This window comes from Diaporthe amygdali, assembly GCF_026229845.1.
Source record: "Diaporthe amygdali strain CAA958 chromosome Unknown NODE_11_length_1138210_cov_64_948100, whole genome shotgun sequence".
In the NCBI taxonomy this organism is placed as follows: domain Eukaryota; kingdom Fungi; phylum Ascomycota; class Sordariomycetes; order Diaporthales; family Diaporthaceae; genus Diaporthe; species Diaporthe amygdali.
Window position 1 is genome coordinate 70,436 of NW_026517031.1, and position 16,723 is coordinate 87,158.

At 50.0% G+C, this 16,723-nt stretch overlaps 7 protein-coding genes across 7 annotated transcripts; 4 read left to right on the forward strand and 3 right to left on the reverse strand.

The window, feature by feature from the left end:
- Window positions 1-783: 783 nt before the first annotated feature.
- Window positions 784-3,368, forward strand: J7T55_014301 (uncharacterized protein; the record flags this gene model as incomplete). Its single annotated transcript, XM_053142283.1, has 7 exons — window positions 784-838; window positions 907-1,488; window positions 1,548-1,815; window positions 2,270-2,378; window positions 2,453-2,539; window positions 2,612-2,653; window positions 3,156-3,368. The coding sequence occupies 7 exons, from the start codon at window positions 784-786 to the stop codon at window positions 3,366-3,368; spliced, it is 1,356 nt and encodes a 451-aa protein (XP_052994491.1).
- A 532-nt stretch (window positions 3,369-3,900) lies between these two features.
- J7T55_014302 (glycoside hydrolase family 75 protein) lies at window positions 3,901-4,299 on the forward strand (the record flags this gene model as incomplete). Its single annotated transcript, XM_053142285.1, has 1 exon — window positions 3,901-4,299. One exon carries the CDS (start codon window positions 3,901-3,903, stop codon window positions 4,297-4,299), a length of 399 nt encoding a protein of 132 aa, XP_052994492.1.
- A 2,021-nt stretch (window positions 4,300-6,320) lies between these two features.
- Window positions 6,321-6,758, forward strand: J7T55_014303 (uncharacterized protein; the record flags this gene model as incomplete). The annotated part of the gene is made up of 1 exon (XM_053142286.1): window positions 6,321-6,758. One exon carries the CDS (start codon window positions 6,321-6,323, stop codon window positions 6,756-6,758), a length of 438 nt encoding a protein of 145 aa, XP_052994493.1.
- An 803-nt stretch (window positions 6,759-7,561) lies between these two features.
- Window positions 7,562-7,882, reverse strand: J7T55_014304 (uncharacterized protein; the record flags this gene model as incomplete). Its single annotated transcript, XM_053142287.1, has 2 exons — window positions 7,562-7,634; window positions 7,755-7,882. The coding sequence occupies 2 exons, from the start codon at window positions 7,880-7,882 to the stop codon at window positions 7,562-7,564; spliced, it is 201 nt and encodes a 66-aa protein (XP_052994494.1).
- Window positions 7,883-8,173: 291 nt separating this feature from the next.
- J7T55_014305 (uncharacterized protein) lies at window positions 8,174-9,533 on the reverse strand (the record flags this gene model as incomplete). The annotated part of the gene is made up of 4 exons (XM_053142288.1): window positions 8,174-8,454; window positions 8,520-8,796; window positions 8,981-9,222; window positions 9,275-9,533. 4 exons carry the CDS (start codon window positions 9,531-9,533, stop codon window positions 8,174-8,176), a joined length of 1,059 nt encoding a protein of 352 aa, XP_052994495.1.
- An 84-nt stretch (window positions 9,534-9,617) lies between these two features.
- J7T55_014306 (uncharacterized protein) lies at window positions 9,618-10,085 on the forward strand (the record flags this gene model as incomplete). The annotated part of the gene is made up of 3 exons (XM_053142289.1): window positions 9,618-9,630; window positions 9,711-9,796; window positions 9,882-10,085. The coding sequence occupies 3 exons, from the start codon at window positions 9,618-9,620 to the stop codon at window positions 10,083-10,085; spliced, it is 303 nt and encodes a 100-aa protein (XP_052994496.1).
- Window positions 10,086-10,964: 879 nt separating this feature from the next.
- Window positions 10,965-14,332, reverse strand: J7T55_014307 (uncharacterized protein; the record flags this gene model as incomplete). The annotated part of the gene is made up of 3 exons (XM_053142290.1): window positions 10,965-11,977; window positions 12,154-13,832; window positions 13,902-14,332. 3 exons carry the CDS (start codon window positions 14,330-14,332, stop codon window positions 10,965-10,967), a joined length of 3,123 nt encoding a protein of 1,040 aa, XP_052994497.1.
- Window positions 14,333-16,723: the final 2,391 nt, after the last annotated feature.

Here is a 16,723-nt window from a genome sequence, read left to right on the forward strand (position 1 = left end):
ACTAAGCGAAATATAAGAACATTTCATGTGTAAATATGGCAATTAAATAATATTGTTTCACCCAGGGTGAGGTACAGTTTTCATCAGTCCTTTGGCCTCTTTGCACATTGAAGGATATACGCAACTGCTCTTGGTGTGTCTGGGGAGCCTTACGTCGACTGTCTCGGTCTTTCGCACATCAACTAGGCGATAAGCATGTCCCGGCCGTCGTATTCCGTCGATCGACGTACATTTTCAGGCATCCGGGAATTCTCAACCTTCGAGAGCAATGAGGTTGTTGTATGCTTTGGATGTGGATGCGAAAATGTGGGCATGTCTTATGGTGTACGTAAGTGTGGGCTTTCGAATGCATATTGGTCGCGATCATGCAGGAGGAACCCCGGAAACCGGCCTGTATGTTCGCTCAACGCCCAGAATGGCAAGATACGCTGTTGTGGAGGTTCTCGATCAAACTAAGCTACTGCAACACTATCAGTTCTCCATAGCCAGAAACCTCTGTCATCGATTGGTGGCAAGACCAGCCGAGGTTACTCACATGTGTTATTATGGGGATAAGACAGCAGAATTCCTGCGAGGTGTGGGTCGATTCCCTCCAACAGAAGAGGGGGTTCGGTGTATACCCGCCTCCAAAGACGAAGAGACTTGTGCAATTCTCTTCAAAAAAAAAAAAGTATTTGATTTGGGCTTGAGTCTTCGCCAACACCTTGACCTCGCTCACACCATCTCAGCAAGCTTGTGGGATAAGTATCGGGCGAGTAGACCACGTTCTCCACACCTCCAAACATGTCAAGCTACGAAGTTAACGGCAAATATGCCATTGTTACCGGCGCCGGCTCTGGTAAGTTTGGGGTCATTACTTTCAGCGCTTTCCCGCTACATCGTGGTCTCATACTTACGTTTCCCAAGGTATCAACCTAGCCTTCGCCGAACAACTCCTCGAGAAGGGCTGTTCCGTGATACTAGCTGACTTGAAGCTCAGACCCGAGGCTGAGGAAGTCTTGAGCCAATACACAAATAAGGCGGCAGGGAAGCCCTCTGCCGTCTTCCACAAAGTGGATCTTGCCAATTGGGCGCAGATAAGCTCCCTGTGGAACACCGCTCTTCAGACATTCCCGCAGATCGACATCGTCTGCAATGGTGCTGGCATATACGAGCCTCCAGAGACTTCTTTCTGGAACCCTCCAGGAATTTCGCCCCTAGCACAAGATAGGGAAGATGCGAACCCTGGGCAGTACAAGAGTTTCGCCGTTAATACCGCCGCGCCTATCCGCATGGCCCAGATCGCAATCGACTATTGGCTGCAAAACAGACACATACAGGGTAACCTTCTCTGGGTGGCAAGCTTGGGTGGCTACGTGCACAACATTCAAGCGCCGATCTACTTTGCGACCAAAGCAGCTATTGTCAGCTTCGTCAAGTCCCTGGCGGTGCTGAAGAAACGACTCGGCATCCGCAACGCAGCTGTTTGCCCCGGCACAGTACACGTGGGTAACGTCATAGACCGTGAATTACCATTGAATGACTCGACTGACATTTGGATTAAAAAGACGCCAATTTTCTTCCCATTTTCTTCCCTGAGTACTGCAAGAACAGAGTCCGCCCCGAAGACCTTGGATTGACGCCGGCAGAGTGCGCCTCAGTCATGATGCGAGTACTTACTGAGCCCGAATTCGGCGACGGGAACATTGTCGAGGCGATGATGATCGGTTCGAAGGAAAACCCGAAGATCAATGCCCGCGAGGTCCCAATGGAAGCATTGTATCCTACCACTGGAGCTCTTGGTGAGGATAATCACCTTGTTGAGGAGGAAGAGAAGTTCGTGAAAAGATTGCAAGAACATGGCATGAGGTAAAAGAAATTCGGGCTGGCTGAAAGCTATCGCAGTTCAAGTATTCCCCCATCTTCCTCTTTAAAATCTGCAATGCCACTGTTCGCTTGTAGGCCAAAGCCTACTCTATTTCTAATGATTTTGTGTAAGAAGCAGTTGGAGATGTAGTACACCGAGTAAAGACAAGCCTAGGTCGGCCAGTCCAGGGATATATCCACAACGCTCAATTTGTATTAGCCAGATGGCTTATGAGTCAACAACCCTACCCGAACACTTGTCAGGAGAGAGTGTTACCACGCATAAGCCGACATAGATGCCCACTCTTTATTTATCATGCCTTGAAAAGGAGACCCATGTCACTATATATAAGTTCTGGCTGAGACCAACCATTGTTCGAACATAGCGCTCCTCTTGCTCTGACATCTCGCTAAAAACCTCAAGCATCTCATTGCAACCTCTGAAAAACAGAACAATTACAATTTCGGCGGTAACAATGAAGTTCTCTACCTCAGCTCTTCTCTTCTTTGTGCCTGCAGTTTTTGGCTACTGGGTAAGATCTTTCTTGAAATAGCTTGCTCTCTTTCTACCACAGCGAGCGTCAGTCACTGATGTTTTCATTCATAGAACTGCGAGCTTCCAAAAGGTGGAGACCTCGGAACTTGCGTTCCCAATGGCTCTGATGCGGGACAGATGGTCAACACTTGCGGCGAGGTAAGTATCTTCTCGGGACTCAATTTGGGGTCATTCACTGACAGTGTAATTAGGGACATCCTTGCTTAACAGCTGGCAACGGATGTGCTCCTCTCGGATCCGGCATCGCCAACTGTTCGTAAGCAACAGAGCGGGCACATTAGCGGATAGCAGATGCTCAGAAAACCATACGTTGCTAAACTATTAGTACTAAATATTATAAATCTAACTGCGTTGATACCACATCAAACTCGAATCATCCTTCAAAGGAAATATCATGAAACCTACAATTTTATGACGTTATGTTATTTATGGGCATTATCTGTGATTCTCATTCTCCAGCTTTAAGACGAATTAGTTTGTCCTTCAGTGAAAGTGGTTTTTCCTGATTGATCGGGCTTTGACGGCTGTATGTCTTCGCTGTAAGGATTTGACAATATCCCAAGGGACCATTCCAAAATTGCCACGCAAGCACACATTTTGGGTATTGGAAAAGGATGGACCACGAGTATTTCCTGCCCCAACAAGTGAATCTTTTCTGTGTACACTCTCCCAGTTGCCAAAGGTTCAGTGGCGAAAAGCTGACGGGAGGATTGTGACGGTGCTGCTCGGACCGTAATCCTTGCGACATCAACAGCCTCCATGGGAAGGTCAAATGGCCACATCACCACCCACCATGCCGCAGCAATTGAGCAGGCAACGGGTCCGATCGAGCAACCACGGCTCTCGAAACTATGGCTTTGAGCGAGATTATCTGGAATTGCAAGAGGCTGGATTTGATCGCTGTATCACTTGTGCCCGCTGCCTGCTGACGCCAAGGGGCGGCCAGTTCCAGGCCAGGTTCTCCTAAGCTTTGCGGCACATGCGTCGCGACCTGTTAAAGAGACCTCATACACAATAGACATGCTTATTGTACGCAGCCTAATACGAGGCCGTCTTGAAGCCAAGAATTCAGACTTGTGATTCCAGCTACGGGGCCCAACTTCAGGCCTGCAGCTCATCAGGTTCCGTCTCTGCCCCCTGCACAACCCCAATGTCGACCTCTATTCCAACCCGTTTGATGTCCTTTCTTCTGACGTTTTGGTGCGTCGCGCAAAGTCTTGCACCGCTGAGGCCTATGACGTCCATACGAGGCAGGAAGATGTCTTCCTCCTGTATCAAGAGTTGCATGGTCCTATCGGAATCGAGGCTCTAATTTTGTATATTTAAACTAGCCGTGTTCCGTACCACATGTTCATCCGAATTTTCTCATCATCATCATCAACTTCACCAACCACATCAATCAGATCAGCCTTTCATTCACTAGTGCGACCCGGAGTCCACCACGTAACACCTAAATCTTAATATATATTTATCACACAACCTTTCCAACCACAATCAAAATGGTCTCCTACCGCTTCATCACTCTCCTTGCTCTCGCCGTCACCGGAGCCATCGCTGCTCCTTGTGAGGCTGGCGCAGGCGCCGGAGCCAGCGGAACTGGCGTCGCTGCTGCTTCCAACGCCCAGGCCACAGGTGCTGCCGGAGCTGGCGGTGCTGCCGGCGGAGCCGCAGGTGGTGCCGGCGGACAATGCCCTCCCACCACCACCAACGAGAGCGCCGGGCCCGCCAACGTGGGCGTGGCCGGCAAGCAGTTCGTCACCGGCCAGTGCACCAGCGACGCCAACTGCGCCTCCAACTGCTGCGTCTTCGGCGGTGGAAACGACAAGACCATCGCCGTCTGCCGCAACGAGCCCGCCCTCAAGCCCGATGAGAAGTGCGGTTTCACCTGCACCGCTTAAGAGACCCGCCTTGCGAGGCTGTCAACACCCTCAGTCTCCGATACCTCACTGCCTGATACCGACGCAAGTGTGGCAGGGTCCACTTTGGGTCATCCGGGAGACATTTCAGGGTCAGGTGGTACAGAAACTTGGTGGTCCGCGGAGATTTTGGATCCTGGTTTGAGGCATGGTGTTGCCAATTACGGTCTCTACCATATACACATTAGAATCTGCTAGACCAGTCTATAGAACTAATAACTAGACTCATAAAGGCTTGCAATCCTTAGCACACTTTCATCCCTCATTGAAATTTCTGGGTCGATGACAAAACTGATTCCTCGAACTCGTGATGAAGCTTTGATTAAAACGTGACAAGTACTGAAGCTAACAAATGCTCCTTCATAGCTTAGGCCTCCTCCTACTCCAGGCGGTAGTCACTGAATCTGTGCTCTGACGTATGAGACAGTCGTGTCAGTATCATGTGCTACTTGGTAATCTCGAGATCGGCGTCCAAGGGGTTGGAAAGTTGGTGTAAGTGAGATCAGCCAACGAAAAGCTCCCCTTTCGTCTAAAGTCCTGTTATCCCTAGCTCCCTATCTATCATGGATCCTAGCCCTAGAATAAGTTGTGTGTTCACTTTGGACACTACATTTCGTGATGTTTGTTTGAAGCACTTGCTTGGGTTTCGAGGCCATCGTGCTCTTGTCTACCCGGGAGCGTCGAGGACATGTTAAGCACCATAATGTGACTGCGCCGGCCTTCAAATTACACATGGAGTTTCGCGTCATTCTCCGGAAAGAAAAACACTCTCTGTCCATTTTGCTTTTAATCTCCTTGGGGGGTTATTTTGTTGTTGTTATTGGGGGGGGGGGGGGTTGAGATTCGCTAACAAGGATCTGGCCACGAGGAAGGGCGGCGAGAAGATGGCTGCGACCGCAATGACAGCTGTCATTTGGCCTTTTCAACAGCTAGATCGCTAGCCGCCAGGAAAATTGAGTAGAATTTGACGTCGGCCTTTCGTTGCATCGTCAGAGCGAGCCGCCGGCTTCCGCTGAACGTGTAAACCCCGACCTCCGTGCGCGGACAGTGTTCGTTGGCGCCAACCCGTCACATGGCCGGATAGGCCGGCGGGCTATTGCAGTATCCGAGCACGAGAGCGAAGCTAGTTGGATGTCGATATTGACTTCGCCATGTCATAGACGGGCCGACTGGCTGGCTGGCGCAGAGTGTCAGCTGAGGTTGACAGACACAAGCCATATATATTCTGCCGTAGTGCTGGTTGCAGCCGTCAATGTTTGAGAAGCCGCGACGTGAGTTTGGCGTGAGAAGATGCAGGCTAGCGCTCGACATAACTTTCAGATACTTTTGATTGCGTCGTCCCACCAACGACTATAACATGTTGAGAGTGGTTGAGCAGGGCGCTACTCTCGAAGACTTCCTCGTAACGGCCATGACTACTCAAGGAGCTTCACTCAGCTCAGTATCGCCCATTGCAGATCCGGGTCATCTTTTGCTGCGCTTGTTCCTTAGGCACCTCGTCTGAGGACTATTTAGCATGCGCACCCCTTCAGTCTCGAGTAAGTCTTCAATTTACTAGTCCTCAATCAGTGTTCGTGTTTAGATGTAGTGCAGGCCAAGCAGCTGCCAGGCTGAGCACGCACCACGTGCACAGAGTCATGACTTGACCATCGTGTGCAGTCGTGATGGCATCGTCCCCCGTGTCTTTCCACTCCCGAATGCCCGTCTTATCTGCTCCCATAGCTCTCCATAGAGAGTCCTGAGCGGGCGGACGGAGGAGAAAAGGTGTTTACTTGGGCTGAGGGGGCTCTGGATCGTTTGATTATCATTGCACATAGCTTCTCTTTAGTTTAGCCTTACCGATGTTAAGTCGGGGATATTTAATCTCTTGCTGGCACGTCCAGCGTTGTTTTCAATGTGACCTCTTCGTCTAATTACTTTTAATCAACCCTGATCGGTTACCAGTTTCTTCCACAACCCCATTATCCATCTCAACTTACACATTTTCGAAACAACTGGTCGCAATGAAGCTCTTCCCTTTCTCCACCGCCTTGACCATGGTCTGCGTCGCCTTTACTATGGTTCTTGCTGGTCCTGTTGTCACAACAAACGCCATAACAAACGCCACAACAAACGATGTCCCTGCTTTCCCGGATTATTACAACAAATGCTACGTGTCATCGGGTCATCTCCTGAAGGGCCCTTGGAGCCATAGGTGGTTCGTCAGCATGAAGAACATCAATGGTACCCACATGGGCGATTTGTGTCATAAACTCTGGAAAGGTCTCAAGCGACATCAAGCTGCCTGCCCAGCCACCTCAACATTTTGTGGGAAACATCATGATACCACTTATGACCTCGCATGGAATTTCAAGACCCCTATATTTTGCAACCCTGGCCACCTTGTTTCCGCATTCTGGGAGGCGACTCACAACAAGTTCGGGGGATTGCAGCGTTGTTAGCGGTACTTTACCTGGGTGACCTGGAGACGGTGATTGAGCATGGATTCGCTACAGCCCAACTGCAATGGGACTCGGTTCGCCGACTCGCTGCTCAATTGTTCCCCATGCTGGGATTCAGGAATTGAGATCCAACAACTAGTAATGATAGGACAGCCTGAAAGACTTGGCTTAATAATGCAAGAATAAGACTGAAATCACCTTGACACACACGGGTGCATTTTTATGGTATCAAAATTCAAATTCGCTATCGCTGTGACAAAAACAAATAACAATCTTTGTCCCCGAAGACACTGTTGGCAATCCCGTGATATTCCCGCAGCCGCAGCCCTCCATTGCAAATGTCCATCGGGATAGGCTTGCCCCACAAATGCAAGGAAAAAGCGAGGCTACCGCAGGGGTGGCTTGCCCGGGCTCTCGCGTTAGAAGAAAGACGATGCAACGCAAGTCGCGAACCCAGAAAGAATTCGGTGCCCTCGCCGTGCCTTTTGCTTTTCTCGAGAGACCACCAAAAGGTAGCCGAAGAAGTCATGCGCTACCGCCCTTCCTCCTCCAATGACGATCAATGCGATCTAAAAAGACGCCGACGCAGGCCCGGAAATGCGTTTATGCAGGTGTCTGCAGGCATTTTCTCGGTGGATTTTTTTTCTTAGGTGGTTGGTAAGGTCGATAATACGTTGGTTAAGGTGGGCTGCGGGATTTTGGAGGTCGTGGGATGAGACGGAGATGAGTTGGGATGGGATGAGCCGCATTTCCGTTGCGACGACCACCCCACGCTCGACTCGCGCTAGAGCGGGCGCGTGGGTTTACTTGGACCCAGATGTCGAGGCCGAGTTGATGGAATCGGCGGAGCTGGTCCGAGTCGATTTGACGCGCTCACTGCAACAGACACACCTGTCAGTTATGGTTTCTAGAAGGGCTTGGCGACATGTCTTGGCCTGCTCGCATTGGGAACCATGGAGCAAGTCTTGATTTTCAAGGTAGTACTGGAGCACTTACTATGATGAGCGATCGGTGTGGAGTTGAGCGACGTATGATGCACCTCCAGTCTTGAACTTGAACTTGAGAGGCTTGTTCTCAAGCACGGACTTGATGTCCTTGGCAGCAGCAGGGGCAGAACCGGACATTGTGAGATTTGTGTGAATGGATAAGAGGATGTTATAATGGGAAGATGTCGTTCTTGAACGTGGGATATGTCAGAGATGCAAAGCGAGTAAAGGATGGAACAGGGCAGACGTAAGACGGTAGACAGAGGGAGGGAAAGAAGACAAATAAATATTTGAACATCGAGGTACGTCTCTCGTGGGGACTAATAGCCCGGAGGTCTTAGACGCAGTCACCGAAGACCGAGATTGAGATTTGTGCAAGTACGGATACGCGGTACGGGTACCTTAAACGAGTACTCCGTGCCTCTGGTGTCACTGAGCGATTTTGCAACAGCCAACAGCCGCAGCCGCAGGCCCGACGGGGTCCAGTCCACCCCACAGCTGGCTCTTGTCGTCGCTGATTGATGAAGCATAGTAATTACCACGCTTTCGGGCAAGCCTTGAGCTGACTGGAAAGCTCGGACCGGGGATCGAGGGCGACGGAAAACCCCATCCTTGGTTCATCAGGGTCCAGGGAAGCTTGGTCATGCTCATCTGAATTCCGCCCACTCCCACCCACTCCCAGTCAGCCCGGTCCGGCGCCGAAACGGCGACTTTGTGGAGCCGAACGCGAGCCTATGAGGTGCGTGCGTGTACGTGTGAGTAAGAGCGCACTTACGTGTGTGGTAGCCCTCGAGGCTCGAAGGAATCTGATGGGCTTGCACTTGTGCCCTGGTCGGAGGGTTGCACACGGAAAAGACGGCAGCGCTTGCGCCTGTCCTGAGCGCGTACGACAACCTCACCACTTGGACAAGGCTGGGTTTGTCCGGAAGATGGCCCAACCTACGCGTGTGCAAGGCCGCATAGAGTACCACAGAGTAGTACGGACTAGTCGTGCTCCATGCCAGCATGTGCGTTCGTCCGGTGCGACTCTGACCAGGGGTGATTTGGTGCTTCTAGAAGGACATTTGCATGACGAGCGTCTCTTCGGATAATTTGTCCTGCCTTGGCTGCATTTCTTCAATCCTGGATCGATCTTCGGGAACACGCTTGCTGACAGCGTTGAGACGACGATCAACCAAACCTTATGAGGATTCATGCTGGTATGTTCGTAGGTTTTCGAGTGCGGTTGTGCCTCACCGCCGATGAGAGATCGCCCGGCTTGAAATCCGACGCGCCACTGCCGATGCGTTGACAGATGGAGGATTCTGACTGCGTCTGCCCGTCTGCACGTTTGCCCGTCTGGCTGGCTGCTGTCTGTCTGCCTGTCAAACAGGTTTCATCCTGCGCCGACGACACTTGTCTGCCCGGGATGCTCCCTTCTGCAGCCTCACTCTCCAAGCAAGTCAAGGCACGCAGATTAGTGAGCTTTCGCCGAGGGCCTATGGTCCTGGGGTCCTATGGTCCTGTGGTGCGCTGTGGAGCAAGCTTGACTTGGTCCAGTACCCCACGACGCCCCCGTGGGATAACGGTGCATCATCATTTCCCCAGCTAGTGATGTGGGCGGGATGTGCCCCCCTCGCGAATCGCATTGCGTCTCGAGCTGCTGGCCCCAACGTTTCCGCGATCGGGGGGTCGCACTGCCGATGGCTTTACGACTCATGGAGCGGCGATCTTCCAGGTGGCCGAGTTGTCTTTTGTACGTCTTGGGACGTGTTGTCCTCAACAGGGCTGCAGTGCCCCAGTCCTGCATTGGTGGATGACTTGGCAGGTACAATGCATTTCATCCTGTTGCCCATTGGATGAACCCCTCCCGGCAAGTCACGAGGTTTCGAACATGACTTCACTCGGTCAGTCGGTGGGAGCTCAACGTCTCTCGCTGCACAGGCAAGTCCAAGACTGTGTTGGCGGATGTGTTGACTTGCAGCAGTCTCACCCTCGGGCGACACAACAGGGAGCGTCAAAGCTGCAGGATCCTTCGAGCTGCACTCCATGTCTCACTTTGAGAGATATGCTGTGTGTCGTCCTTCATTTTCCTCATTCGCGCACCCCGAAACTTTGCATGCCCGAAGGCCCAATGCCATTCTGCTTCGTGATGCAGGCGGCTGCCGCCGATGAATCCCGTCGGCCGCCGTTCAACGCGCTCATGTGTTCGCCCGCTGCCAAGTGCAACATGATGAGTTGTCCTGCGTGTCTTCGGTACGGTATTGGTAGCAAGACGGCTTGTTTCAAGGCACGGACGACGTGGGGCTGGAAGTTGGCCGCAGATATTTGCCATGTGAAGAGCGACAAGCCAACTGTCTAGACATGTGGACGCCTTTCAATCTCAAGGCTTCGTTGGGTATATCGCACCGCATGAACTGACCCCAGCTCGCCAATGGACACCCTTGTCTTTCCAGTCAGGAGTCTTAGGTCGATAAGACCACCTCTTCTTTTCTCAAAAGTCGTAGAATTCCTCAATTTAGTTGGTAGGGTCGAGCAGACTTGGTGTCCCGAGTCCAAATGTAGTACCATGCGCAACGCAAGTCGGGAGCTGGACTAGTTTCACGTTTTACAGCTCCACATGAATGTCAAATGCTGTCATCTGCCGTCCACCGACACTGATTTTTGGATGAATTGTGTCTGATTTAGACCTCGGCGTTTGAGCTGCCAAAGCCCCAACCTTGCCTCCCCTGGAAAGTGGGATTGCATGAAGAACCGTACTGTCCAGCCTGGTGATCCCTATCAACTGCACCAAACCCCTGACTCCTATTCTCACTGGCCCCCACGTTGAGTTGCTCTGATCAAAGCCTGTGGTCATCTTCGTCTTGATTTCTTAATACCTTACTCAACTTCAACCTTTGTCATCCTTCAGCTTAGCTGTGCCAGCCTAAGGTGATGCTTGACCCAAGTGACGACTGAGTATCGAAGACGTAAAAGTGAGGAAAGGTTCTCCTTATACAACAGTGGTCTAGTCGTTACAATATAACTCCGCTTCGATGATCAAGTAGGACCAAAAATGGTTTATGTCTACCTGATTCTCACTTCGAGAGGCCTTTAGGAGTGGTTTCGCTCTAGTGCACACTTCCGAGTTATATAAAGTTGTCGTCTTCTCGCAGCGATCGTATGGCCCCAACTCTCATATAGTAATGCCTGCTTTAGAACAAGCATCTCCAGACATCGATCATCCAACTCATCTTCAGGATCAGAAAGTTCGCAGAATGTAACTTATACCCTCCCAAGACTGAATCAAAGGCCGAGGGATTTCCCACACCTGGGTCCGCCAAGATGCAGGGTCAAGTCCGAACTCTCGTCTCAGGTCCATCATACCCTCCACTGGCGAATCAACACTGTGATCATACAAGTCGTGTATCCTCCGAAATTTTTCCGCATACATTGGGAACCAAAATGAGGTGAGTTCCCCCAAAGAAACGGACCACTTCTGAGCTTTAGCCAGCTCCAGGATTCCACCATGGTCTTCGTGGACATATATTGGTGAGTGGACTTCGTGCTTGTCCAGACCCCACTGACCTGTCATCGAGATCAGTTTCCCACGTTTGTCAACTTCGCTAAAGTTGCAAGACTGCTCAAAGCTGAGTGTGAAAATTTGCTCGGCCCCATGCAGGAGGAAGAGCAGCCATACTGGCGCGGGGGATGCCTTCGGCCCTGATGTCACAATACTGCTCCAAACCAGATGCTGCCAAAAGCTAACAGGGACTTCAAATTCTCCGATGAACATGAGTGAATCGGCTGATGTTCCATCTGCAAGGCAAGTTGCCAGGCTACGGAGCAGTCTGTCAAAGTGTCGCCTGGGAAATTTATCAGTACCCAGAGGTCTGTTCAACCAGTCACCCATTATGCTACTTTGGATAGACTGTAGAGTGGCCTGTTGAAGGTTGTTATCGAGGGCTTCTACCTGCCAAAACTCATAGAGACCAGAGCTCAAGGCCGTAAGAGTGAACAAAGCTGTTGAATGACATCGCAGGGGACTAGAATGGGGAGGAAGTGTCCAGACACTAATTTCGCCAATCCTCCATTCACATATGTAGGCCGGACAGGCCTGCGAAGTTGGATTTCCCTCGCCATCCGCAAGTTCTCTCAACTGGTTCAAGGCCGAGAAAAGTGTTGACGTATCTGGTGCTTGGATGAAGTAGTAGAAGATCGTAAGGCGTTTCAAATCTCGTTCAAACCAGGGTCGACGACCAGTTGACTCCAATTCTGTACTTCCCGAAAAGTATGCATGTCTTTGGCTTGATGCATTTATTGATGATGTTTCTGATTTGTCTTTCTGTGAGAATGGTACAACTAGATTGCATCGTAGCAATTAGAGTCATTTCCTGGGGAGAACTTGCGTCTTTTGTGAATGAGACGCTCGAACAAGTGAGGCTACTCACCGATGTTGGGAGGCCATAGTTTCAATTCAGCAATTAGCGTCTGACAGTAGAAATGCAGCTTATCAAAGCCTTTGGAATGCGCCTCGATGCACTCTCGAACCTCAGACAGTTGAAAAAACTCAACGAGTGAGCGATGTGCCAACTCGACAGTTTCTTGTCTGAAGAGATCATTCGAATTTGACACAGCACGGGTATTTATGCTGAGAAATCCCCTGCATCCACCAGTCACTTGCTTCCGACATCGAGACAAGCGCGTAATTATATCTGTTGTGTTGGAAAAACCTCGTATGTGGCTTGCAAAATCTGAATTGCGATCGTAGTCGTCCATGAATGAAAGATGTGATAGCCAAAGCGGACCAAAAAAAGGGGCTGCTTCAAGCTCATCCACAGCAAGAGAAAGAGTCCTCATGGCTTTACGACGCTTGACAAGATCCGGTTCTTTTTTGATTGAGTCAAAGATGACTCGAAACAATTGCTCGACTTCTGTGGGGAGCACGTCGATAGAGCTCTTGAGTTCTTCGATGCTGTCCTCTAGCACAAGCCCTCGCTCCACAAGTCGTAATGCTAGAGATACCCAGAGAAAAACGCCTTCCGCTCTCTGTACCAGCATATGACCCAACTTCGCCACATCCTGGGGCTTCGATATTATTTTTACATCTTCATTATCTCGTAGCGTATCGTAGACAAAAAGAAAGATATCGTGATGTGTAACTTCCTGTAGTCGAAACCTGGGGCAGTTCAAGAACCGTTGTTCAAATATCGGCAGTTCTCGGCTAGACACGCAGATCTTGACATTTTCAGGACTCGACTGAGCCCATTCAAACAAGGATTTTATAAGCGTCTCGTCGTGGCCTTCAAACTCGTCCAGTCCGTCGATAAAGAATGCGAATTTGTGTCTGAGATAGACCTGAGATGTCTTCATGAGGCCGATGAACGCCTTCTGGATATCGGACTGGCGGAAATGTACTGTCCTACCGGGATTGTTGCTCGCCGCCTCCCATTGGTCGGGAAAAGCAACTCGTGCGAGATCTGACTGTTGATCCAGGACGGAATATAGGAGCGATCGTAGTAGGCCCCGGAGTGATTTTTGATAATCCGATCCATGCCTCCAGAAGAAGAACGAGGCAATAATGAGCTCTTTGTTCCCCGCCCAGTCATTCAGATATTTCTTGACCTTGTCACTCTCCGTGAGATACTTCATCAGAGTTGACTTGCCGGCTCCTGGCTTTCCAGAGATGTGAAAGAACCCTTGCCCAATTGAAAGCCATTCAGTAAAGCCTTCCCTTATATCACGTCGCAAGGGCTCCTCTCTTTCGAGATAAGGCAGAATGTTTTCGAACCATGGATCATCCGTACTCGTGGTCGGTCTTATTGAGCTCGAAGCTGTATCTTCCAAAAGCCATTTGAAGGTTTTAGTATGGGCCTCTTCAATACTATCAAACCGTTTTTCCATTTCTTCAAATCGTAGAGCTTCTAGTATGTTGTTCTGCAAGACTTTGGAAACAGCCTGATCAGATAGATCGAGAACCATTCGTGCTTCATCTTGGAGCCTCGAGTGTGACTTCATGCCGGTCACAGCATCTTTGAGTGTTGCCACCTGCCGATTTAGAGACGCCAATTCTCTCTCATTGCATTTACCAGTCTGAGCGATCTCGCTCAAGCGACTGAGAATGTCGAGTCTGAAGTAAGAGGTAGGTGAGTAAACCATAGTGTACAAACACGTCTCGTCAAGGAGTCACAATACGAACCCTGTTGTGTGAGACAGCTGTAAATGCAGCTGCTGGCGGCATTGATCCAGCCTGGCCTCCAGAACGGTTTTCTTGCCTTTCTTTCTCACATTTTGTATGGCAGAACTTAAGATCTGCCGCTTCGACTTCGAATCGCTGGCTTTCAATCTGTCCAGTAGCTTCTTCAGCTCATTCGAGAGACCCAGGCACTTGTCAGCGAGCTCGACCAGTCGTTGTTTATCGGCCGGCATGCCTCCTGAGTGCGACTTTGAGGCCTTTAAGTCCGTTGCCACGGCTTCCATGCGAACATTGAGGAACTCGATGTGGTCGTTGGCTGTAGTCGTGCCGGTAGCGGACCCATGGACCTCTCTAGCAGCGGATATGAGTTCATACCCAAAGTCTATGAAGGTAATTACACTCGAGACGAGACCGATGGCAGAGAGAGGATCCATTGTGAAATGTCGCCGCTGTCTCACGGTGACAGGCTCGATTGAGGCACGTAAGCTAAGATAAGGCACGTCACACTGAAAAGAAAACGACCAGCATTTGCCACAGTCACAGGCAAGTTGGGGCCCAGCAAGGGGTTGAAAATGGTTGTGGTGAGGGATATTACCGAAATCACATCAGGCAACAATTGGGGGTTTGAGGACTTGGGCTAAACTCGTCTGACTGCATGACCTGCGCACAAGCGAGGCCAATCAGGCTCCGAGAGGCACCTCGCCCACCTCAGCACCAATATTGTATGACGCCAACGCAGGACGCTTACTGCCTTCCCTTAGTCCCGGAATATTCAAAAAGATTTTTTGCAAATTCAGATGCTGCCTTGTTCTTGGACCAGAGTGATGCAGTTACGCTTGAGATAGAATTGCGTGATGAAACTTCCTTGCGCGATTGAGTGATTCCAATGTCCTTAAAAATCATGATAAACATTGTAGTCTTCATTTTCTGATCCGCGAATGCTCACTGTGGTTCAGAAATGGTAATGACAAATTGTCATCATGAGGCTGTGTATGCGTAATCGGATATGAAATAAATGCTGTAAGTATTTACAAATGAGGCCGCACGACGAAATATCATGATTGTTTCTTCTCAGAAAACCTCAACTATCAGACGAACGAATAATGACTCGCTCGAGGTAGGTTATCATTCAAGGCCGGATTGAGGGGACACTCAGCCAGAGAGTGTAGTTGCAGCATCATTGCTGCCTGGCCGCCACCGTACTCTTCCAGAAGGCGTCGGAAATAGCTGCATATAAGCATGGAATGAATTTCAAATAATCATCAACGAACTAATCGTGCGACAATACCATGTTAGCAAGAATTCGAAAAAGGGCTTCCTTCTCCAAGCCAATCCAGAAGGCTCACCCGAGAGCCAAAGGTGATCGTCGTGCTCACTTCCTTCTATTTTGCTTCATCTTCATCAACTTGTTATCAATATTGTGATGAGGCTCAATTCTAAGCAGATGTCTGGCCATATTTCTGTGACTCGTCTCGCTTGCAATGACTGCTAACATCGCATTGGGAACGTTTGAATACGCGAGGATAAATTGTTATCGGGTTCGCCGTTCGTGTGTTGTACTATGCTTTCTTGGGGCTCAGCTTTTTTTCGTGGGAAATCGGATTCTACTTTCACTTTGATTTGAAAAATCACTTCGATTTGAAAGAAGAAAAAAAAAGGTTTCTATATGCAAGGACCATGTCGATATGGTTTTAAACAAGAATTCTCATGTGTTGCAGACCATTGGACTCGGCGGATAAGATCCATAGTCCTGGGCAAGTTTGTGCTGGATCCCTCCCACGCGCCATTGATTCTGTACATGATCTCCCATCACAACGGAACCAACATTTTTTGCTCTTGTTTTCGCTTTTGCAGTTCTCGGAGCCGCCGAGGCAGGTAGTAACTGGCGCAACAGTGGTTGAGCAGGGGACGGAACCTGCGAGAAGCGCGGCATGCATGACTACTGTGTATGCATCGCTGCCCAAGTGCCTCCGACGATACCTTGAACGGTAATTATGGCACGCGGAGTGGGTGTGCTGGGCAACCGTACTGTATATTACTTTGCAACGATGGGTCGGCAAAGCCGCAATGCTGCTGGGCACGATCTTGATACATACAACATAATGCGGTTGAAGAACAACACTCGGGATTGTATAGTTGCGCACACTCTACAGATAAAAAAACATAGGCAGTATCTGTTGAGTCAATGGCGAGGAACAAATTGCAACAACGTCAAGTTTTATAAGACTTTTGCAAATCCGGCCTCCTCGTCGCTGTCTTCGAGTTGGACAGCCTTGTGTGATCACACTATAGGGTCACTCGCTGTCGCATTGTTTCTGAGCATTCTTGACTCGTGGGAAGGTGTCAAGCATGACCCTCTAAGCTCACCACAAGCCAGGTACGTGACAGACCCCAATTTTCAACACGGCAGTCGAAAAGTTGTAACCGTTAGACGTTACAACTCGATCCAACTTCCCCTTCTTAGATATTTGAAGTAATGTTGATTGCATCTGCAGACATCGGTCGATGACGTAGCATTGGACGAAACCCCAGAAGGCTGCGCCGCACGCAGGCATGTTGCTATGTTTTCGTCTTGCCGACCTACCACCAACAGACACAGTCCCCAACCTTCGGGAATACTCCTCATTCCGTACCGCTTTTATGAACATTAACTCTGTTCCCCATTTCACTCCAATCCATTAGGAGTCATTCGTACGTCTGAAATCACGTTTTTCTGTACTGGACCCAAACTGAACATACCTTCGGCGCAAAATGGCTATGTTGGATGCCCTCCGCACATTGGTGAAATACTCCGTTCTGTTTTCTGTACCTTGGGTGAGTGTATC